This window comes from Anastrepha ludens, chromosome 6 (genome assembly GCF_028408465.1).
Source record: "Anastrepha ludens isolate Willacy chromosome 6, idAnaLude1.1, whole genome shotgun sequence".
NCBI lineage: Eukaryota > Metazoa > Arthropoda > Insecta > Diptera > Tephritidae > Anastrepha > Anastrepha ludens.
Window position 1 is genome coordinate 67,721,381 of NC_071502.1, and position 23,302 is coordinate 67,744,682.

Here is a 23,302-nt window from a genome sequence, read left to right on the forward strand (position 1 = left end):
GCGCCGTCTTGTTGAAAATAAACGTTGTCCAGACCAATGCCATCCAATTCCGGTCATAAAAAGCGTTAGTCATCTCCCCTGTTTAACACCTAACACCTGTTATTGGAAAACCCTTTATATCGTTGAATTCTGGATCGAATGGTAAATACACTCAGACGTACACAGTTTTTATTTTTCTGAGATTTTTTTTTTTTTAATACTTTTTTCTTTATGCAGTTTTAACAGCTAAAATTTAGAATAATGTCTATTGGGCAATTTTTGGCAAACTATAATGTCTTTATTAATGAAACTTGGTGAAGATGTTAGTGAGGTATTAAGGAACACTCTTTATAACTCCAAATTATTCGAGAAATAATAATTTCGTAAATATTTGCCTTCAAAATGCCCTCGGGAACTTCACTGTAATTTGCCACATTACACTACTTATATATTTTTTAACACTTCACTAAAATTCACCAAATATACACTCACACGCGTGTTTTTACTTATTTTTATCCTTATATTCGAATTATTTTTATTAAAATTAAATGCAAATGCATTTGTCCATACAATCACTTTCCAATTTTAAACGCGAATAAGAAGAAGATTGGAATGACAACAGTATGGTGTTGCCGGATGCCTGCAAATGAAAACAAAAATATGAACAAAAATTGAGTATTTGAGTTTAGTGTTAATGATGGCGAAGGGGGTTTTTGTGCCTCCTTACTACATATGACGTTTTAATTTTGAGTTCAATGGTTTTAACACGAAAAGGAGGACTACGCAAAAATACTGTGGATTGCGTAGCCGGAGTTGGACTGATGAGGGTTATTTTTTTGAAGCGCGGTCGAAGGCCGACCATGCGAAATGGAGTTCTACGCAAAAATACTGTGGATTGCGTAGCCGGAGTTGGACTGATGAGAGTTATTTTCTTGAAAGGATACGAGTTTTTTAATAAAGACAACAACGACCACCCTATTTGGTTTGCAGACATGATAATCGAATTTTTGTGGAGAAAATCTCTTTATAAAAGGCATGAGGACCCGTTTGTAAAACTGATCGAAGCAATACAATACACTCATAAACCGTAATTTCTGGCTTTTAATTACTTTATTATTTTTTGTGATACGCTTAATATCATTGTTTTTAAGTTTCGATGAGTTGTATGTTTTTATTTTCAAAAATATTTCTCAATTTTAAATTACAGCAAAAAATATTGCAGTTTTACAATAACCTTCCTCTGAACATCTCTGCATACGAACTTCGTTTTTATTTCAGTTGTATGGCAACACCAATTTTCGCTAAATTACAGAACTTTAACATTAAATTACTTAAAAACTGTAGGCCTCCGGCAGGTGCGGTTTTCAGTTTTAAGATGGGGATACACCCCTCTACCCACCCCCCTTTTAACCTTTTTTTCCAAGCGATATACATTATACTAAATATTTCCCAAAAAGGATCCTCGAACAGGACGAAAAAAGCACTCGGGTTCCAGAAAAAACCTTATTATTCATATTTTTTCTGCTCAAATATATCGTTTATTTAATGTTCGAGGCCTCAAAAAATTTTTTTTTTTTTTCAATTTCAAAACTCTCATCAGTTTTCATCAATTGCAACGTAAATTTTTCACTCTAAATAAATTACCTTTAACCTTCACCTTTAAATTCATCATCCCCGAAGTACTTTCCAATTACAATAATTTCAAAAAAATAAAAATCAAAACTTCAATGTAAACGGGCAAAGACATGGCATTCGTATCCACAAACTTTCCGGTCAAAAAAATTGAGTATTTAATTGGCAAAGTCTTTTCAAATTTTTTTCATATTAAAAACTCTTTTATCACTTTTCATTAATTGAAATGTGTATTTTCAAGCTAAAAAAATTATAATTGGTAAAAAAACTATTCTTAATTCTAATAAATGCAACCGTTTACAATAACTATTCACAACCAGATACAAAGTGTATCTAAAATATAAATGCAATAAATGTCTGATTTCTTCCTTAACGCTTTTACATGCGAAATACACCGAATCGTGTAGACTGTCCAGCATTATTTAAAGCCGCTTTTAAACTTAGGCCCAACACTAGACGCGTGTTGGCCGGATCAATAATTCCATCGTCCCACAAACGAGCTGTACTATAATATGGCGAGCCCTCCTTTTCGAATGCCTCTATAATGGGAGCTTTCAACTGGTTTGCTTCTTCCTCGGTAAAACTTTTTCCAGCACGTTTCCTTTGATCTGCAGTTATCTGCGCGAGTACATTAGCAGCCTGAACGCCACCCATCACGGAAATGCGGGAATTTGGCCACATGTAAAGAAAACGTGGCGAATACGCACGGCCACACATACCGTAGTTACCAGCGCCATAAGAACCTCCGATAATAACTGTGAATTTTGGCACATTCGCGCAAGCCACAGCTGTAACCATTTTAGCGCCATTCTTTGCGATACCATTGGCCTCTGCATCACGGCCTACCATAAACCCTTTTTGGAGAAAAGAGAAACGAACACTAGCATTTCAAAAAATATATTTAGAATTGTTTCTTTGACTGTAACTTACCGGTAATATTCTGCAAAAATATCAATGGTATATTACGTTGAGCACACAACTGAATAAAATGAGCGCCTTTAAGAGCACTTTCCGAAAAGAGTACACCATTATTGCCGATTATGCCCACTGTATGACCATAAAGTTTGGCAAACCCGCATACCAAAGTTTCACCATATAGTTTCTTGAATTCTGTAAAACGGCTCCCATCGACTATACGTGCTATGACCTCACGCACGTCAAAACTCTTGGTTAGTGTGGTACCTACAATTCCATACAAATCACGTTGGCCATACTTTGGCTCTTCAATTAACTCCATGTTGTCAGCCTTTATTGATTTGCTCGCCTTTTGACTTGAGTACAACAACTGTTCATTGTAACTATTTGTTGAGGGAAAGTTTAAGTTTCGCACAACTTGTCTGGCCAAATACAGAGCGTGTTCATCATCAACAGCATAATGATCAGTCACTCCGGAAGTTTTACAATGTAAATCAGCACCGCCCAAGTCCTCAGCAGAAACCTCTTCACCGGTAGCAGCTTTTACCAACGGCGGTCCTGCTAGAAATATAGTACCTTGCCGTTTTACAATAATGCTTTCATCTGCCATTGCGGGAACATATGCTCCTCCAGCAGTGCAGCTGCCCATTACAACTGCAATTTGTGGAATACCTAATGCAGACATGGTGGCTTGATTATAGAAGATGCGCCCGAAATGCAGCTTGTCGGGAAATACGTCCGCCTGGCGTGGCAAGTTTGCACCACCTGAATCTACTAAGTATATACAAGGTAGACGATTTTCTCGAGCAATCTCCTGGGCGCGCAAATGTTTTTTCACAGTTATTGGATAGTAGGAACCTCCTTTAACCGTAGCATCATTGGCAACGACCACACATTCAGTTCTGTAATATGTTAGTTTTTGTTAAATTATTACTCGAAGTACATATATAAAAACACAATTCATACCCACACACCCTGCCAATACCAGTAACGATACCACCAGAGTTCACAATTTCTTTCCCGTAGAGTTCATAGCCTGCCAAAGTGCTTAATTCCAGAAATGATGATCCTCTGTCCAGCAATAAATTAACGCGTTCCCTGGCTAATAGTTTGCCTCGTGAAGTATGACGCTCGTTTGCTGTAGGGCCACCACCGCCCAGAACCTTCTGAGTGATGTCGTTCAACTCATTTACCAATTTAGTCATTTGATTAAAATTTTCCTGCAAATTTTCATTAGTACATACATTGCTTTAATTAAAGATACTGTATTTTATCAAACCTTAAACTCATGGGAGGTTTTATCAATTGAGGTTGACAAATTATCTGCATCGCCAACATGCAAAAGCCGCACTGTGCATCGAGAGAAATGCTGTGTAATATGATTTCTAAATGCCGATACTAACTTCAACATAATTTTTTGATATTGACAAAGTAAATTAAACTAACAACAACAGAAGGGATTACCAGCTAAATCTAATGCTGAACAAAGTTACATCACCTGCGATAGCACTGATAACGTGATCAGCTGTTCTGAGTGGAAAGGTCGCAGATCGATATACGTTATAAATCGTGATCGATAACAGAAACATTTTTAATATGCATAATTTTTGCAAGTGAGCGTTCGTTAAGGCAAACAATTATCCATCTAGATCTAATGCTGAACAAAGTTACATCACCTGCGATATCACTGATAACGTGATCAGCTGTTCTGAGTGGAAAGGTCGCAGATCGATATACGCTATAAATCGTGATCGATAACAGAAACATTTTTAATATGCATAATTTTTGCAAGTTAGCGTTCGTTAAGGCAAACAATTATCCATCTAGATCTAATGCTGAACAAAGTTACATCACCTGCGATATCACTGATAACGTGATCAGCTGTTCTAAGTGGAAAGGTCGTAGATCGATATACGTTATAAATCGTGATCGATAACAGACAAATTTTTAATGTGCATAATTTTTGCAAGTGAGCGTTCGTTAAGGCAAACAATTATCCATCACTTAAAATTTGAGAGAACGAAGCGATGGTTCAAAGCAAGAAAGCACTTATTTTGTGCTGGAGAAATTTTTGCCAGCAAAAATTATCGTTCACGAAAATATTTGATCTGTAGCAAGGCGAATTGAATACAGTTACTTTATTTTTCGCGATTTAATAACTATAACTTCAGGCTCCTTAATAAACAAAACAAACAAAAGAAGCAGAAATTGCATGTTTGTGAAAATTCAGGTAATTTCCAGCCGAATGATCAGTGCAGTGTTGGAACTCATTCTTTCAGACGCCTGTACATCAAAGAATGAGTTCTTTGAGGATACTGCGCTACTCAGAGTCTAGTCCATTCCGACAGTATCAATAATGTATGTATACTATCTATATGAATATAGTACATTGACTATGTTATAGCTATAAGATATGTATGTACATTGTAAAAACTTAAAAATTGAAAACTATTAATTTGTTTGATTATACACACATATCTATGTAGGACTGTTAATTTTTTACAATAAGCTATATATATATGTATGTATAACTTATAATTTAAGAAATACCACCTTTTTTGAGATATTAAGGTAATATCTTTTTTTCTTCCATTATTAAAATTTTACATTTTCTGGTTATTCTTCAATGATTGTTAATTTTGTTTTGGTTTACTTTTTTGTTTCGATTTGATAGCTAATTTCGATAAATTTCCGCAAAAAATTAGGGATTACATTAGAGATTACCGGTAATTCAAACTGAATGACTTCCAAATGAGGTAATGCGTTCTCAAAATTTTTTATGGCAAACTACGTAATTCGAATGATAGCTGAATTACAAATGAGAGGGCGAATTATAAATGGGAGAACGAATTCGGTACATGAATACAGCACAAGTGAGAATTCACTCCCAAAGAGTAGAAAAAGCACTTAATAACAGATTCCACAAAAAAATATATTTGTCTGTTTACACGAAGTTCAATCATATTCCTACAGATCCAAGAATGATAGAATAAGAGATTCTACCTTCCGAATTCACGGAGGAATAATAAGCAAAAGCATTAGAAACTACCAAACACAAGAAGTATAGGTATACACACACACTTTCTTGCCACGACGACATCCGCATATAAACGCAAAATACTGAATTTGGAGGCTTTATATTTATATGTGCTTTCACAATTCACGTTAGATTGTTTGATTTAAATATCACAACAATATTACCGATACCATTCACTGAATTTTTACAAACATGCAATTTCTCCTCCTTTTGTTATTTTGTTGGTTTGTTTTGCATTGGTAAGGAACCTGACGTCAGACTTATCAAAAACGCGAGAAATAAAGTAACGCCTTGGAGCTTAACTATATAGGAATCATTACATACAATAATATCATATTATTATTATATTGTATAACGTAATTAAAAAAAAAGTTGAAGTAAAATGTGCTGCCATAACCATATAATTTATTATGCGGTTTTTATATTGTAATCGACATCACCACAAACCTTTTGAAAGATTTCTATACAACCCTGCGTAAATTTTGACAATTTCTACTGCCAATTGTTTTGTCTGTATTTGCAAAGTAGTCTAGTACATCAAGTTTAGGCCTTCTGTAATTTACTTATTTGTGTCTAACACCATTTGTATTACAAATAAAAGTTAAAAATGTTGGGGCGCACAGGTCTTTTGGCTCGTAACATTACCCAGAGCCTGGTCAGGCACAGCAGCCATGGTGGTATTCCCGGAGAGGTATGTTAACGTTAGGGGTATCGACTAATATATATCCCTATGGTCACGTTGTTACATAAGTAGCAAATTCACTGATTATTTCATGAAATTTACTTGTTTTTTTTTACAGAATTTGCCCTTTGGCTTAACTAACCGCTACAAGTTGACCGCATATTTCGTTCTTTTCTTTGGATCTGGATTAGCTGCTCCATTCTTGGTGGTCAGACATCAGCTGCTGAAGAAGTAAAATTTTAGGTTAGTGAAAATCGTATTATTATTATTTTGTACTAAACATTTCTCTTCTCTCTCCTGTTGAATTGATGGAAAAGTATATAATTCGCTTTAAACATGATACAAATATATAAAATAACAGTATTCATACAAGCGATTAATATCTTTCTCTTTCTCTTTACAGATTCCAATTCGTAAGCATGAAAATTAAATTTCGCGAAGGCTACACCTATCAAGTGTATAATTTATGATTAAGATTAAAGAGGAATCATATTCACAAATAAAACACTCTATCTCATACTAGAAGTTTTATCATGTATATTATTATTCAATAGCTTTACTAAAGCACCAAGTTTTATAGAGCAGTTCTAAACATTTCCTTTAGAGCCATGTATTTTACAAGTGTGTTATAAATATATGTAAGCCGACTCCGAACGGCAGATATTATTTTACGAGGAGGTTTGCCATTGCCTACCGAGGGGCGATTGCTATTAGAAACAACTTTTTCTTAATTTTGGTGTTTCACAGAGATTCGCACTTACGTCCTCCGTTTTTCCGAATGGTAGTCACGCACCGACCCATTCGGTTACGGCGACCTTAGTATACATGTGCATGTATATGAATCCGGGTATCTTATTGAACGTGTTAAATGTACTATTCAATTAATGTAAAAAACACCGCTTCCCAAGTATCTGAAAATAGTCACATTGTCTAATAATTTTTACCTCGAAATTATAGCAAAGGCTTACTTGTCATTACTTTTTTAAAATAAAGCTGACAGCGACAAACTAAGCAAACGGCTGAAAACAGAAAACTTGAATAATTTCTACGCTGTGAAAGAATTGAAGTTCTATTTAATTGAGCATTAAATATGACTGGAAGGTTGGGAATGCTTGTGCGCGGCGTACGCCAATTTTCTACTACCACGGTGCGTTATGGAGGACACGGTAGGCCAGGTTGTCCTGGAGAGGTGAGAAATAATTGATATTGAGAAATGACAATGAAATGAATTGAACTTTTTTTTCAAAGAATCTTCCACTCAACCTAAATGCTGGAAAAGTAAAGATTACAATGATTATGACGCTTTTCTTTGGTATTGGGCTGGGTGCCCCATGGCTTGTAGTTATGTGGTCTTTTATCAAGGGAAAATAATATATTAAATGTATTGTATTCACAATCTTTAATAAAATTCAGTGTCGTTTTTTGTTTCTTTTAATTTAGTTTTTGCTGGAAGCTCTCAACGAAAACGTAGTATTAGGAAATAAATACACATTACAAAAAGGCTAGTTACTAGTAAATTCTGTTAGCTATATACATACATCGTTATCACAATTCATCTTTGTCAGAAAAATCATAATCTACTTCGTTGGGTGTATAGGAACAATATTTGGCCTGAGCACCGCAAATTAGAGAGTCCAAATCGTCAGCAAGAGTTGCCGCTTGGAAGGCCTTTAAAAATACTTCTTCTTGATCGTCAAGAATCTCCAAACACTATTTAAAAAGACAAAATTATTAACTAATGTTTTACATCCAAGAGGTTAATACTTACGTAGTGGCCGAGGCTTTTATTTAAATCCCCATCTTGCACAAAATCCACGAGCGATGACTCTGGATTCATCTTGTCATCGACAATCATCTTAAGAAGTGTGAACTTGCCATTACTCTTATATGTAGCTTTCAAGTAATCTTCCATTTTATCACCTGCAAAAATATACATGTACACAAATTCCTGCATTAATGAAATTTCCTAGGCATACGTTTTATTCAATTACGATCGTCAATGATCTATGACTCACAAATTTTTTCCATTAACTCAGTCAGGTACATCTCCGATTTAATTAGTTTTACGGCTTTGCTTATGGAATTTCCTTTGGTGTCCAGACGAAACCCGCTAACATTAACGGTTTTATTTGGATCTTCCTTGGCGATAGCGCTCTCCATCTCTTGCACTGTGGCCTTACAAACTAAATATCATAACCAGAAATTATTGAAAATCTATTCAAACAATATAATATTTACCATGGCATTTGACCTCTTTTGAAGTGAATCCTTCTGCAACGGACCACGATAGCAATAAACAAGCAATGTTTATTAATACCTTACAGTTCATTTTGATCGTATTTATTGATGATTGTAATTGTTGGAGTCGTATTTCTCCACTTTTTATACAATTGACAAAAAATCTAAATCAGAATATATAGTAGCCCTAAGTACAACAAATTAACTCAAAAACACGCATATCTCCCAACAGGGTAATAAAATTCCACGTCTCCCTGTTTTATTGGTTAGTTATCGGCTTATATTCTCCTCCACGTTGGGTACGTTCAGTGATGTAAAGATAAGGCAACACTAAATACTGCCGTATCGGGTGTTTTTTTGGGAGCTTGAGAATTCAAAATGATAATACAAAACATAAATATTGTTAGAATGAATTTTTTTTGTTATAAGCTGGTAGATAATTTCATAGTATTTATTTTTTGAATATGGTATCCACATATGCCCGCCGCGGTTACGAGTTACATGGTCTATTCGATCAATCCAATTTTTGGCTAACGTTTTTAATAAATCTGGCCGTATGGCGTCAATGGTGACTTGAACATTACAGAAATCGATTATTAAGCGCGCTGTATGGCAAGTTGCGTCGTACTGTTGGAACCAAATGTCGTCGATGATTAGCTGATTAATTTTTAGAAATAAAAACTCAGCCAGCAAAGCTCAATGGTGTGTGCTCATCCACCGTAACGGCAGCTCTATCCTCATTTCGAAAGAAATAAGAACCGATGATGGCGATTGTGGTCTATGAACTTCTCGAGCAAATATATATTTTTTAAAGCAAATTTCCGGAATTTAGAAGCGTTGTTCTGATGTTAAACGATTCGTGATGACTTGCCAAACTTTACTGAACAGAAATGTCAACTCAATTTGCCATTCTCAGCTATCAAACCATAACTATCGATATCGATAGTTCACATACAGATAAACAACACCCGATATATTGCATGAGCTTTTTCCACTTGCTCTTTTCTGTAAAAAATCGACAAAATTGTCTATTAAATTGATTCAAATTGCTCGATTAGTCGAGAAAAAGTATTTCTATAACTCCACATCTACACCTTCTATTAAATGTGTCATAGTATCTGTCAAATTTGTGTTTTAACCTTATCTCATTTTATATGTGAGCACCTTGCTGTCATAACATTCCATTTAAAAATTAAAATTGAGAAAAATCATCATAGTTGGGTTGTCAGTACCATTACGAAGTGCACAGGTTCGAATATCCGTGCATGAATTATCAAATGATAGAAAACGTTGTTTTTAATAGCGGTTGCCCCTCGGCAGGCAATAACAGATCTCCGAGTGTATGTTTGCCATGAAAAAGCTCCTCCTAAAAATCATTTGTCGATCGGAGTCGGCTTAAAACAGCAGGTCTCTCCATTTGTGGAGTAACATCAAGACGCACACCACAAGTAAGAGGATGACCTCGGCCAACTACCCCATTTACAAAAAAATGCAGTCTTCAAACAAAGTTTTTTAATAAATGAAGTGGTACAGAAAAGTGTAACATTTGGTTTTAAATTAAAGTTTAAACACTAGGGCATTGGACTCGTACTTGGCTTACTTTCCCCGTATTTAGCACAATACGAACTGATTGCACATTTTTGAAGAAGTATAAATAGTTATCTATCAGTTTAATATATATATATATTAATTTAATATTCATATTCATATATTCATATATTTTAATACTCAATAAATTTTTATGTTCACATCCACTAAACATATTATAGTAATGGTTTTAACTTCTCCTATTGCTTTAGTTTAAACTCATTAATCGTATTTATTAGATAAATTCACAGGAGTGATTAGACAGCTGTATTTTTCGCGCATGTGCTGTGGAATGTCTTATAATAAATTATATATCAAATAAAATGTAATATTATCTTTTGTTTAACCAACGCAGAACTTAATTTTGAAAACTATTTTTGTTTGTTTCAAGTTTTTGATTTTCTTTACAAAAATTTTTGTTATAGTTTTTTACTAACACTCTTATTTATTAACACCTTAATATAATACAAGTAAAATTTTTTTATAAATTCACGCTATACGAATAGGTCAACCTTTTGTGATTTTAGATCTTTTGAATTACAACCTTGTCATCGCTCGTCACTTCTCAGCGAATTGCTCCAAAGCTGTCCATTTGAACAACACTGTGCGCGCCATATTGTAAAGTTCTTCAGCTGCAAAATCTACGCTCGGAGTGATAAAATTTTGTGCGTGTGCCAGTTTGTGAAATTGTATAAATTTTTTGCCAAAAATTATTCAAATTTAATAATGGAAAAACTGCAAGTGTAGAAATAACATTTTTTCGCAAAACATTAGTTTGTGTATGTGTAAATGAAAAGAAAGGCTCACAGAAAAGCTATACGTAAGCATAGGAAAAGTGTGATTGGCAGAAAGGGTAATAATATTTGTAGTGTTATACGAGGACAGGCAAGCAGCCAGAAATTTGTAACTGAAAACCGCAGAAGGATTCTGGGTAAAAATTTGTAGAAGGCCAAAGTCAAGGAAATCTGATTGAGTAAAGGTTAGGAATTTCATAAAGATATTTTTGCTCATAAATGCTTGTATATTTGATTTATTGGTAATTGCAAATGTGAATAGGCATAAAGTGAAGAAGGCGAAATCACTTGATTTTATTTTATTTGAAAGTATTCCAAAGCAGAATTTGGGACTCACATAAATAATCTTACATACGTATATACTATGTGCGCATATGTATGACAAAAGGAAACAGTGATGAGATGGCGTACACTAAAAGAGTTGGGTACGCGGCAGCAAAACATTATCGATTGCACATAAGAAAAGTTTAATTACTAGAAGTATATAGGTGCTTCCAAAAAGTGTACGAATTCAACTAATATACAATACTACACACACATGGTTTTGAACAGCGGCAAGAGGTAAGTAATACACAGTAAAACTTTAGTCACATTTACCACAGCGAATAATTATAAAATTCACCCATACTCCAATTTATTTCGCTATTGCATGCAAAAAAAAAATACGTGTTTATAACCTTACTTTTTGGTTTTTGCTCCTACCCGGATACAAAACCAGAAATATATATGTATTTTCTATCTGGAGTCGAACCCTTCGAGATCCATATGAAGGTATAACAAGGAATTAAGGAAATTCGCTAGTATATGTCGGTGGTTTTCTTTTGGCTTTTTCTTCCTTTGTTAAATTTTAGACGCTTCACTCGCAGGTGAACTCGCCCATTTTCTTTAGTAGTCTGGCAGGTTTTAAGGTTAAGTTAATATTTTTGTTTTTCTTTCACAAATACAAATGCTAACGGATGCATATAAATTCTAACCGAAAATTGCCCCTGGCCTTCTTCGTGCTTGTTGCTTTGTTTTGCAAATTTGTTATTGACGAGGGAATCGCAACGAGCATGTGGAATATATTTAGCTTCCTTATCACCGGTATTTTTTTTTCGCTTCATCCTCAATATTGTTGGTGGGTAAATTGTGCATGTAGGTACATATATTCAGAAATGTGCAAACTAATTTTATGGAAATTAAATATTTGAGTCGTTTAAGTTTTATTGTCTAAAAAAGTTTATCATATGGTTCAAGACGAGCTTTTTGGTTTGAGATGTATTATATGCGATTTTAAGGATCTGAAGAACACTGCACTTAAAAAAATTTACTGCATGTTCTCAAAATTATAACGGGATTACGAAAAAATTATTCTGAAATATCTGCAACGTCACATTATTTGAAAAAATTATATTGATTCATCTCAACCGTTTAATCAAATGTTCTATATACATATACGAAAGCTATGAATAATTTAGTGAAAAATGTCGAGTTATTCCGATGGAAATTTCATTTTATTCAGTATAATTGATTGGGTCAATGACCATAAATAATAGTAAAAATGTGTCGCCTTTTTCAGTGACGCACACTTGGGCTCTTTTTTCTGCATTTTTCATAACATTTTGAAGCATTCCTGTGATTATGGCGTCAATGTCCTCGCGAGTATGTGCCTTCCAGAGGATTGAGTGTTTGAGGTTTGTTGGTGTACACTTTTCCTTTAAGTCACAAAAAAGGCTGGCGCAGTGAAATTGGTCGAGCGAGGACGACAGTCAAAATCGAATTCTTGAGTATCTATAGTCTGCCGCCCAATTTTGCCGGAAAAAATCTCCAACTGATTTTACTCGATGTATGGCCGCAGAAATTAGATGATAATGGACCGTAATATTCGTATCGCACACCCCACACAGATCAGTGACTTTTAACATCATGCATTACTTGTCGTTCGGCCGTACCAGCCGATACTCTCGTTGAATTAAGACATTCGAAGAGTTGTTTTCAAAATTAAATTTCATGATTTCTTCGCATTCTACGGCATGGTTAAAATTGTGTTGGAGGAATGTTTCTATAACACTATACCCAACAACAATGTTTTGTACGTTTGATTAGCAGAGCAAAGTATTGGCAAAGTACAATAGAAAACCAAGGCTGTATTGGCCAAGTATAGAGGGAATACACTGTATTTATTTAATGACTTGATGTACAAAATTTACAAAAATTTAATAAATAAAAAAAATATATTTTTTTAAACAGAATTGAATGTTGCGTCTCTGAAAATTCTAAGTACTTAGAATACTTTTATTGAATGGTGCAACAGGACTAGACGTAAAAAAATTAAGCAAATAATTGGCGCGTACACTTCTGTTACGTGTTTGTCCAAGCTCCTCTTCCTATTTTTGGTGTCCGTCTTGATGTTGTTTCATAATTTATAATTTTTATACGGAGCTTTTTTCATGGCAGAAATACTTTCGGAGGTTTTGCCATTGCCTGCCGATAGGAGATCGCTATTAGAAAAACTTTTTTCTGTTATGTGATGTTCACGCACGGAGATTCGAACCTTCGCACTCCTGAAAGGTAGTCTCGTACCAACCCATTCGACTACGCCGGCCGCCAGACGTAAAAAATATTGACTGGATTATCGGATTGAAATTTTCTGAATTTCTTTTAATAAACCCTAACATTAAATATGCTTTGCTGGTGTACTTATATAGTCGAAGATCAAACCCAAATGTTACATTTTGAATATATAAATTGCCAAAAGGCTAATGAAGTTGATTTTTAATTAAAATGTTAAAAAAAAAATCTCTCGTTTTTTTAAGATTTTCTGTATTTTATAATGCTTTATTTTTCGTATTCTTAAGTGGTGGCATTATCTGACGTTAAACATTGCGGCTCACTAGGTACAAATCTTGAAACGAAATAGAGGAGAACCTCTTGCAAATAGCTTGTTATATCATATCTGTGTTTTTTTGAAAGTGCTTTTAAATAGTTCCAATCAATAATACTAAGCTGTGACTTAATTTAAAGCCAGAAAGTTTTGTTTTTGGTAGTGTAGAGATGTCAGTGAATACTATAAAACTCAAATTTTACGATTATTGCCTTGTGGTGAATAGTATTTGGTGATATTGGTGCTAAGTTCAATTTACAGGCTGATTCCAGTCTATTAGTACCAAGTAAAGGGTGCTCGGTGGCAGAATTAAAAATTGAAAGCTAAATTAAAAAAGAATTGCTAATGGTAAGCGTGTATTTCAATAACTACTACAAAGAAGGCAACTACTACCTCTAAATGTTGACCATTATATCGGACACACTCTTGGAATCTGGCGTCCGAACTCCGTGCCACTCGCTGGAAAAGTGATGTCGAGATGCCCTTAACTTCGCGAACAATGTTTTCTTTTAGTGCTGAGGTGGTCGCTGGTTTTGTTTCATAAACTTTACTTTGGAGGTAGACCCACATAAATAAGTCCATAGACCCGATTTACACGAGGAGACATCTGGAAGGGAGACACTGGAAATTCTCTTTTGAAGTTTCATTCGCGTTCACACGGGCACAAATGTTTCCGCGACATTTTGACATTTAACACTTTAGCATCGTCTGGTTCGGATGTATTCTAGCACGCGCTTACATGTAAAGCAGAGAGCGTTCGACAACAGTTTCTTAAATATATGAATGAAAAATGCAAACTGGTTAAAAAATAAATAATTAGTTGTTTTTTTATTGAAATATATTTATAAATTCTTATACTTGAATAAAAAAATTAAATTAAAAATACTTCATATGTAAATAATTAACTTAAAATTAACTTGAGTAACTAGAAATGCGAGGAAAATTAGAATTCAACATAAACATGCCCCATAATATATTTTAAATTATACCTACTTTACTAGCAAAAATAATCGTGCATTTCCCAAGCAGTGTTCGGATGTTTGTCATCTTTGTTATCTTCCGTTTGCTTGAAAACCAACACATAACTCAGAACCTTCTCCCACAAAAAAAGAAAACGAATGAAGCAACTGTCAAAAATTGGAAAGATTGGAAATACGAATAAGAAGAGCAAAGCGTGTCGCCGAGTACGGGAGACAAAATCCCTTCTCTCTTCCCCGACCGTCCTTCGCCCTCGAACAAAATGTTTCCCTTCCAGATGTCTCCTCGTGTAAATCGGGTCATAGAAGTAAGATCGGGCAACCTGCGTGGCCAGGATAAGCCACCGAAACGGCTTATCAGTTTGTTAGGGAAGAAATCACGTAGTATCGCCATGGTCTCTTTGGCCATGTGCGGTGTGGCTGAAACCATGTGTGTACTGAAGGAAGGATGTTTTCTCATTATTGGCAGAAAATAATTGTTCACCATGCGCTGATAACAGGCAATGTTGCTTGCCTTTGACGATTTAAAAAAAAACAAAGGTTCAATTATTCCAGTGCCGTCACTTTTTGGCTGTGAAGTGGTTGTCGATGTTTTAATAGTGGGTTTCGAGCAATTTGGCTTTTTTAGTCTTCCATTTGAATGAAATTGGCTTCACCACTCCAATAGATAGTTTTTACCGTAAGAAATCGTAAGCTGCGAGACAGAAATTTCGACGCAAATTGTAATCGTTGGGTTTGCACACTTGCACGAGTTTTGAAGAGGTGAAGTCGAAGAGTCTCCCTCAATCGTTTCCACGGCAGTCGGTTCTACGTTACCGAAACGACCCGGATTTATATCCGGCCAAGGATTGCCACTCCAGCAGCATTCCCCGTATGAAAGTATGGGGAATGTTTATGTTGCTACAACAACAACAACAGTCTCCCTCAATATTTCAAGTACAATACGTTTTGAAAGGCCCACGTCAGCCAGCCGCTCTCTTGCGCACAGACCGACGCGGATTATCCTGCAAACTTGTAGCGTCGACTTGAATATTTTCATTTGTTCACCATACTTGGCTGTGGGCTGTTTGCTACCGAACTTGTTGCTCGGAACCTCGGCACTCATCGACGAATTAAATCTTCACTTGGGGCATTACGAAAACGGCGAAATTTACGATGAGCAAGGTAGACGAATCATTGCTTTTGAAATAGGCTTTGAATGCAAACGCACGTTTTTCACCTGCCCATTGGGACATCGTGATTAATAATCCGCCCGAATATCGAAGCTAACGCGGGCCCCTCTCCGCTGGAGCGCTTAGCGACTATTTACTAGAATCCTTCAATAAGTAGTTTATTTGTTGAAGGTTTTTAGGTGTAAATTAAAACAGTTGCTTCAATATCGGATTTAATAGTAAAAAGCATGAAGGTCCCGTCAACAAAAGACCAGGTTATGGATGGTAAATTGAAATCACCCATGACAATGACTGGCTATCCGCTCTGAGAGAGCTTGATTACTAATTTAATATTATTGATATGTTGCAATACATTAAGCAATATTTGCAGAATAACTCAAACTAGCAGCTAGAAAATTTCAGTCGTTTATGGGATGCACCTAGTGGTACAACCCATTTCAATTTTTCCCACTAAAAGAGGAGATCTGTGGTGGATTTTCTTTTGAGGCGGGTGCAGCAGTATATGAAACAAATAATCAGTACGGATTTATTATTTTAAAAGTTACTTGGACGCATAATGTAATTATAATAAGAATTTATAACAATCGACCAACTGAAAATAATGTAATTATAATAAGAATTTATAACAATCGACCAACTGAAATTCAATGGTTAACCGAATAGTCGAAAAGGGACGATTAGTTGAAATCATTCGACTACTCGAGTATCGTTACTCGACTAACGTCGTATTCAAATCGATTAACCGAATATTAAGAATCCCACAAAGCACGTTAATTTAAGAGTCAGACTCTTGATAAACTGGATGGTTATATTTACATACATTCAATTCATACATAAATCCATTATTTTGTTTATAAATAATATTAAATTATTGTCTTAATAAATATGCGAATTACCAAAAATTATATACATTTGCTATAATGTTTGATTTAAAATACTTTAATTGGCTAAGTATATATGTATGTATTACACTGTTCTAACAATATTTTTATCAAAATCAAAATCAATCTGTGATCCCGGATTAAATAATAAGAACTCGAAAATCCCGGGATCAATAAAACCCCTTGTTTAGATCCATACTTCTCAAGTGAAAATTGTTTGTCAAGATGCATTGTGAAGTTTATGTTGCAGTTGAATCTTTATTCGTAGCCGGTTATTATTTTCCTGTAAAAAAGGCAGGAATATTAAACAAGGGAAAAAAGAATCTTAATAATAATTATCCACTTCTACTCTAACGCCCATGCAGTTATTGCCAGACACTCAATAGTAGAATTGAACAATAATCTCTTCAATTATAACATGCTGAAATATTTAAAGCCACATGTTTTATAAATTGTTAAATCAATTAAATTTTAATATAGCCTTTTCGACCACTAGGAATTGTTGAAAACATATTTTTGCGCATATGTAACGCCATGCATTTTCAAATTGGGCTCCGGAAATTTTGATGACGGTCTTCAAATTCTCCTCAGAATTATCTTGAAAACTGATCGCATTTTTCCGCTAAAATATATATGTCAAGAACCAAACTATGTTCTATTATTATTGACTCATGTTTCTACTTTTTTACTGGTAGTTAAATTATTATTTCTCTTTTTGATCCCAGAAACCTTGATGACTACCAACACATGAAAATACGCACAGGTACATGGATTTTGTGGAGTACATATGTACAATGTGTCGCACTCTGTCGAAATAGCTTCTTCGCTAGGTTTACCGTTAGGTATGTAGACGACGCCGACCAATGACTTCACTGCACTTTCCAGAACTTTGTGAACTGCTAAAACAACATTTATACAGATTTATATATGTACATCCGACCAAGTAAAATCATTTTCTGAAATATTTGATTTTTTCGAAATATTTTACAGCAATCGGCAGCAACCATATTTAATTTAAGAATATTGTTATCTAATATATTTGAGCTCCAGTCCAAAGTAATTTTTATTCCTTCGCTAATATTTGATTTGTTTTTGGTAATATGTGTTGCACTTTTTCAAGTATTTTTTTTTTTTTTGCTTGCTTTATAAGAGAGTTTGTTGACTTGGTACCCTATGTGTACATAGTAGGGCATTTCGGCACGAGTGACTGTTCGTAAAGGTATTCGTGATGAGGTATTATTTTGAAGTTGATTAGGATGTAAAATAAAATCCTATCACTGGTCATTTTATACAATTAGAAAGCATTTCGATATAGATATTGCACACTTTTAGTTGTCAAATGCAAGCTGATATTTTCTTAAAATTATACATCGTTTTTTGGTTTAATTAAACTCTAAATTTGCAGAGACCGCGTTTTTCCATCTAACAGATACATTTTTAGTGTATTTATGTTTCTCCATTTACTTGCTTTCGTTAGTAAAATCGTGTTACCTCTCTCAAACATATTGCACATTGTATATCTACCTTTCACCTTACATAAGTGATACGTAGCTTAGCTCACCGTTTCGATGAGTACGTTGTTGGTTGAGCGATTGACAAAAACAAAAATTCAAATGCACAATGCTGTTCGTATACACATATGTAGATGCTCTCAAATAAACTCGCTTCGCAGATACGCACGTAAACGTGAGAATTTTGTGAATTTCTTGAGTTGTTGGTTGAATAAGGGCCGCAGGCGGGCCGTTTGTTTCGATGGAAACTTGTGGACGGCACCCGTTGAAGACTATTAGAGCAAGCAATAATATCCCACATCCGCCTGGGCAATGAAAATCGCTGAGGAGGCATGGAGAGCTGCGATTTGTATCACGCGTTGTGATGATCCTATGCGCGCGCGAGACCAATCCAGCTGCTTTCGAACGTTTAACATTTTGCTGTATTCGTTCCTACAAGAGCGATTACACTTATGTGGGATGTAAAGCGACACTAAAGAGAAAAGAGCGCACGACAAGTGGCAGTTGTTGTTGGTGTCTCATGACTTCTGATTGCCCATATATTCGCTGATAATTGTAAATGGCTATGTAATTTTTTACCTCTTAATTTTCACATACGGCTCCACTGCTTCACACTCTAAATTTGCTGGCTTTTTCATCAATGAAAACACTACGAATCGTACAATATTCTTAATTTTTAATATCTGAAAAAATAAACTACGAAATATAAACGAAGTAGTGATATGTAATAACACAACCTCACCATTTTCAGCACCACAATTTTAAATCCAATCCTTCATGTAAACGTGTTTTAAAAGTTTTAAATTTGACCGACCAATGATCAATTCATGTCGGGGCGGAGCACTGTTCAACGTACGATGCTGTTTTTAACACTTTGTTCGCAAGAATGTGTGTCGCTAAAATTTGCTCATAAAAGTGTTACGGTCGCGAAGAGGCATCCAGAGTTACCAGACTTGTTCAGCTGTTGCATTAACGGATTTTATAAATGCTGTTGGCTATTATGTTAAGTTCTGAAAATTAAATTGATTAATTAAAAAAAATTAAACTTTGTAAATAAAATCGAAAAATGTTGATTTCATATGACGATCATATTGTGTATATAGAGAACAACAATGGGTTGGTGCGTGACTACCATTCGATATTGCCCGGGCATGAAACACATAATGATAGAAAAAGTTCACTATATACCGTTCGATACTTGCAGTATTATTTTTAATTTTTCTTAGGCCCTTAAATTTAAATTCATTATATTTTACATGCTCTGGTCAAATCATATGGTCTAGATTAGGCCTTTTTCATATTCAATTGCCGCTTAAAGTTAAGTAAAAAATAAAAAAAAGCGCGTGTACCGTAGTACACATAACAGAAGTGAAACTTTCAAGGCAGACAAAGAAAGAGGAAGAGACCCGACACCGGAATGGATAGCACTTTACAGTATGCACAAGCACTAGCCAGGAAAGGGAAATAAGCACCAAAAAGTAGGCACAAAAAACGCTAAAAAAATTGGGACCAAAAAACAGTAGGCACCAAGAAAATATAACGCCAAAAAGTAGGCACCAAACATATATTTCCTACAAGTTTGCACCAACAAACAAGCGCCAAAAAGTAGGCAGTGATATTTCTCACTAGAAATTAGCAACCACAAGGAAAAACTCAGAAAAAATAGCCTAAAGTGTATCTAAGATATATATAAGGTATAGCTTTCTCTCCGTTTCCTCTACGTTATATCTTTTTTCTCTCTCGTGGAACGAAAATGCCCAAAACGTTGCATGGCCTTGAAATTTTACTCTCCATTCTCGCTCGTCCATCGACGCCTAAGAAGTTTCACTTCAAAATTATTTTACAATAATTAATTTAATTTAATTAACTTCAGAAATATATATTTGCTTTGAACCTTTATTTTAAATTATTTATAATGAAGTCGGATATGCATGTATATAAATTTCCATTAATATTTTTGAAATTAATTTGTATTGAATAACCCCGAGTTTGCACCATGTACCGAGCCTAAAGCAAATTAGGCACAATCTGGGCACACTACGCAAAATATGCATAAGAGAACATAATATTCGAAAATACCTTGCAGGAAAGCAATTGGTTCAGAAATAATGCGTTTTTTGAATTGAATTTTTTTGGTAAAGATTGAAAACTAAATAATATACTTTTTGTTAATTTATATTTGTTCTGAAAAAAAAAGAAAGTATGTCTTTCAAGCAGTAATGTGAAAAAAATGTGCGCTTGAGTTTAAAAGATTATAAAAGTTAGAGAAAAAAAGTAAGTAACTGTTATAGTTAAGTTCTGAGGAATTTAATAGAAAATATGCACTGTGGAATGAAATTTATACAATTAACTGAAATATATAAATTTATTTACCTACCTTCAAAGTAACTATCTTCGCAGCACTTTTGGTTAATTGATTAATTTTTTTCTCGCGAAGTGTCATTTTTAGGTTTTTGTTTTTAACCAAACTATCAGGAATGAGAAAAAATACCGTTCATAGCAAAACACATTTGCCGAACTGCTAACCAGCATATCACTAAAGTAATGAAATAGGTGTGAGTACCCGTTTTGTTGCCATGTTAGAAGTGACGAGCTCAAATTAACGGCATTGTCCACAGTTTTGAAACGCATTCCCCTGTCTCAATTTTATACGAGTATATATTAGTCCGATTTTCGTGATGAAATAAAAAAAGAACACTTTGACATTCAAACCACCAAATCGCGAGAAAAAACAAAAAGCTGCTTTACCGCTATGATTATGTATGCATTCGCCTTGTCATCATCATTTCATACTGCTAAGCAGTTTCTACAGGGCACACAATACGAAATATATGTGTGTGTGCATTACGTGAGTAAGAAGTAGCGCATTCAGAGAGAGGAATAAATAGAGTGCTGCCACTATTCTGGGCACGAATTCCTCAAAAAAATCTTATAATATATAGAGTTTTGATTGCGTGTTGTAAAATTAGGAAAAAAATATTGAGAATGAGCTTGAGGAATAAAAACTAAATGTCAAACTGCTAGATGCACAAAGAAGGCGAATCTATAAAAGTGGTGCTACTAGAGCAAGATGCTCTTACTCAAAATCTACATTCAATTGTTCATTTTATAACTGTCATAGTTAATTGAATGCGGTGGCAATCTTTTAAGTGTGCTATGTTATCGTCATTCCGAAAATATCGTCAAGTAAGCTAATTCGTTCTGCCCGAGTACTTAATTGTTTAAAAGTAGTGATTGATTTGTATGATGAAGCGGGGTGAATTCTTTTTTGCAAAGAAGGGAAATGCACAGTTCGGAAAACTAAAATTATCAAAGACGCTGCCAATGTGAGCGTCACAAATAAATACCGATTGACTGTCAAACATGCAAAATGACAGCCCATTTCGACACAGGTGTTGACAATATATGACTGAAAATATTTCATGACATGAATTGCCAAATTTTTTCAATTTGCTGTCTCGATTGGCAATTTCATTGAAATTGACCATGTAAAGCTATCAAAAAATGATTAAGAAATGATTTTTGTTTGCTTGGCAATTTTTCATTTTATTTTGCGCGAATTTAAAACATTTTTAGTGTCTCTAGAACGTAAAATTTGTGATTTGGTTACTTTGTAGGCATATTGATAAATGAAGTAAAGCTGCCAATATATATATAAAAGAAATTTATTTTCAAATGGTAAATGCATTTACGCATAGAGCTTCATAAAAGTATAAAAATTTGTTTCATACATTCCATGAGACCTAATGGGGGAAGTATCCGAAAAAGTAGGGTAAGTAGTTTTTACATATCTGTCCTTTACTCGTTTTAGACAATCTAAAAAATCGAATAGAGAAACCTCTCGTATTGCTTTTATTACTCTACCTGTGTAAGTTCTGCTTGGCCACCATCTAGATTGAGTTTGCCTTGTATGCACCTCTACGGTCATGCAATATTTTTAAATTTGTTTCAGGTGGCACCACTTGCTGAGTTCGTTCGTTGGCAATCGACAAACTTCGTCTTGCTTCGCTGGTAGTCTTTTTGAAAAGTTTGCATTAATCGAAAATGTTTGCGGCGGCGTTAAGATGTAGTAAAACATTTTCTCGCCAAATATTTGTGAATATCTGTAGAAATTCATTGAGAAAAAAATTATTAAAAAAGGAATTCAATAGTGAGAAAATGTTGAAAATTAGAGAAGACTAAGTAAAAGTGAGGATTAAAATAATTGAATTCGTTGATGAAGGAGCAAATAGTGTATGCGATTTATTTGCTGTGAAGTGAAACATTAAATGAAGTTTTGGAACAAAGTTATGGCGCGGGTAAACGGGTACAGCTATTTTGTAATGAAATCAAGTGAAACATACTAAAAACTGTGAAAAAAGTTAATTGTACTGAAAAAATCTGTATTCAATAGCTGGGCAGAAGTATAAAACAAAGGCCAAATTTAAATTGGTTTCTTTGCATTTGCTGACGGTGCTGATGTAAGTGGAATTTTCATAATGTTGGAGGTTTTTATCTGGGTTCTAGACGTTTTAGCGCATGTTAATGGTTTCAAATACACTCCCCTGTTTAAATAATTTGGAAAAATCAACATTTGCTAAAGCTTCTGAAGTGTAGAAGTTGTATGAAAAAATACATAAATTTTTAGGTTAGGTCAATTCAATTGGTTTATATACGTCGTTTTGTTCCTCTGCTTCACCTCCCCTGAAATCGTGCACTTACATACACACGCGTTCGTGAAAATAAAACACACACTCGAACGATATATGCAGAGTTGAGAAACATATGTACATTTTCATACTCATATATACAGTGTGTGAATTGTGAATATATGTACGAACATTTTCTTTTCTGACAATTGCGTATGACTGGCAACCACGATGAAGTCAATGGTGAGCCGCCGCTCCGGTGAGGCTGACAATTTTTTTTATGATACCTATACGGACAGGACTGTTTCACATGGCAGCATTACGTGGAAATGAGAGATATTAAAATTAATGATATTAGCTTAATTATTTATTTTATTTGAATTGAGAGTTGGAAATTTTGTGTAAC

General features: G+C 34.6%; 4 protein-coding genes and 1 long non-coding RNA gene across 15 annotated transcripts in view; 2 read left to right on the forward strand and 3 right to left on the reverse strand.

Moving 5' to 3' along the window:
* Positions 1–1,794: 1,794 nt before the first annotated feature.
* Positions 1,795–4,051, reverse strand: LOC128865681 (probable methylcrotonoyl-CoA carboxylase beta chain, mitochondrial). The gene is made up of 4 exons (XM_054105943.1): positions 3,806–4,051; positions 3,493–3,746; positions 2,542–3,428; positions 1,795–2,465 (listed from the first exon to the last, which is right to left on the reverse strand). The coding sequence occupies exons 1-4, from the start codon at positions 3,935–3,937 to the stop codon at positions 1,990–1,992; spliced, it is 1,749 nt and encodes a 582-aa protein (XP_053961918.1). The 5' UTR covers positions 3,938–4,051; the 3' UTR covers positions 1,795–1,989.
* Positions 4,052–6,065: 2,014 nt separating this feature from the next.
* On the forward strand, positions 6,066–6,770 carry LOC128867525 (cytochrome c oxidase subunit 7C, mitochondrial-like). The gene is made up of 3 exons (XM_054108805.1): positions 6,066–6,254; positions 6,364–6,488; positions 6,649–6,770. Exons 1-2 carry the CDS (start codon positions 6,171–6,173, stop codon positions 6,478–6,480), a joined length of 201 nt encoding a protein of 66 aa, XP_053964780.1. The 5' UTR covers positions 6,066–6,170; the 3' UTR covers positions 6,481–6,488; positions 6,649–6,770.
* An 857-nt stretch (positions 6,771–7,627) lies between these two features.
* On the reverse strand, positions 7,628–8,783 carry LOC128867524 (protein seele). The gene is made up of 4 exons (XM_054108804.1): positions 8,484–8,783; positions 8,261–8,428; positions 8,014–8,165; positions 7,628–7,955 (listed from the first exon to the last, which is right to left on the reverse strand). Exons 1-4 carry the CDS (start codon positions 8,572–8,574, stop codon positions 7,791–7,793), a joined length of 576 nt encoding a protein of 191 aa, XP_053964779.1. The 5' UTR covers positions 8,575–8,783; the 3' UTR covers positions 7,628–7,790.
* Positions 8,784–10,670: 1,887 nt separating this feature from the next.
* Positions 10,671–23,302, forward strand: part of LOC128867607 (uncharacterized) — a 34,901-nt gene continuing 22,269 nt past the window's right edge. For 2 of the 11 annotated variants that reach the window (XM_054109007.1, XM_054109008.1), the window contains exon 1: positions 10,671–11,425. The gene's annotated coding sequence lies outside the window, so the exon portion shown is untranslated. Of the gene's footprint in view, positions 11,426–22,333; positions 22,729–23,302 lie in introns of those variants that run through there. The other 9 variants (XM_054108997.1, XM_054108998.1, XM_054108999.1 and 6 more) reach the window with 9 other exon arrangements.
* Positions 15,715–22,220, reverse strand: LOC128867608 (uncharacterized). The gene is made up of 4 exons (XR_008454996.1): positions 22,133–22,220; positions 19,011–19,278; positions 18,848–18,951; positions 15,715–17,040 (listed from the first exon to the last, which is right to left on the reverse strand). It is a non-coding gene; the product is annotated as an uncharacterized LOC128867608 (long non-coding RNA).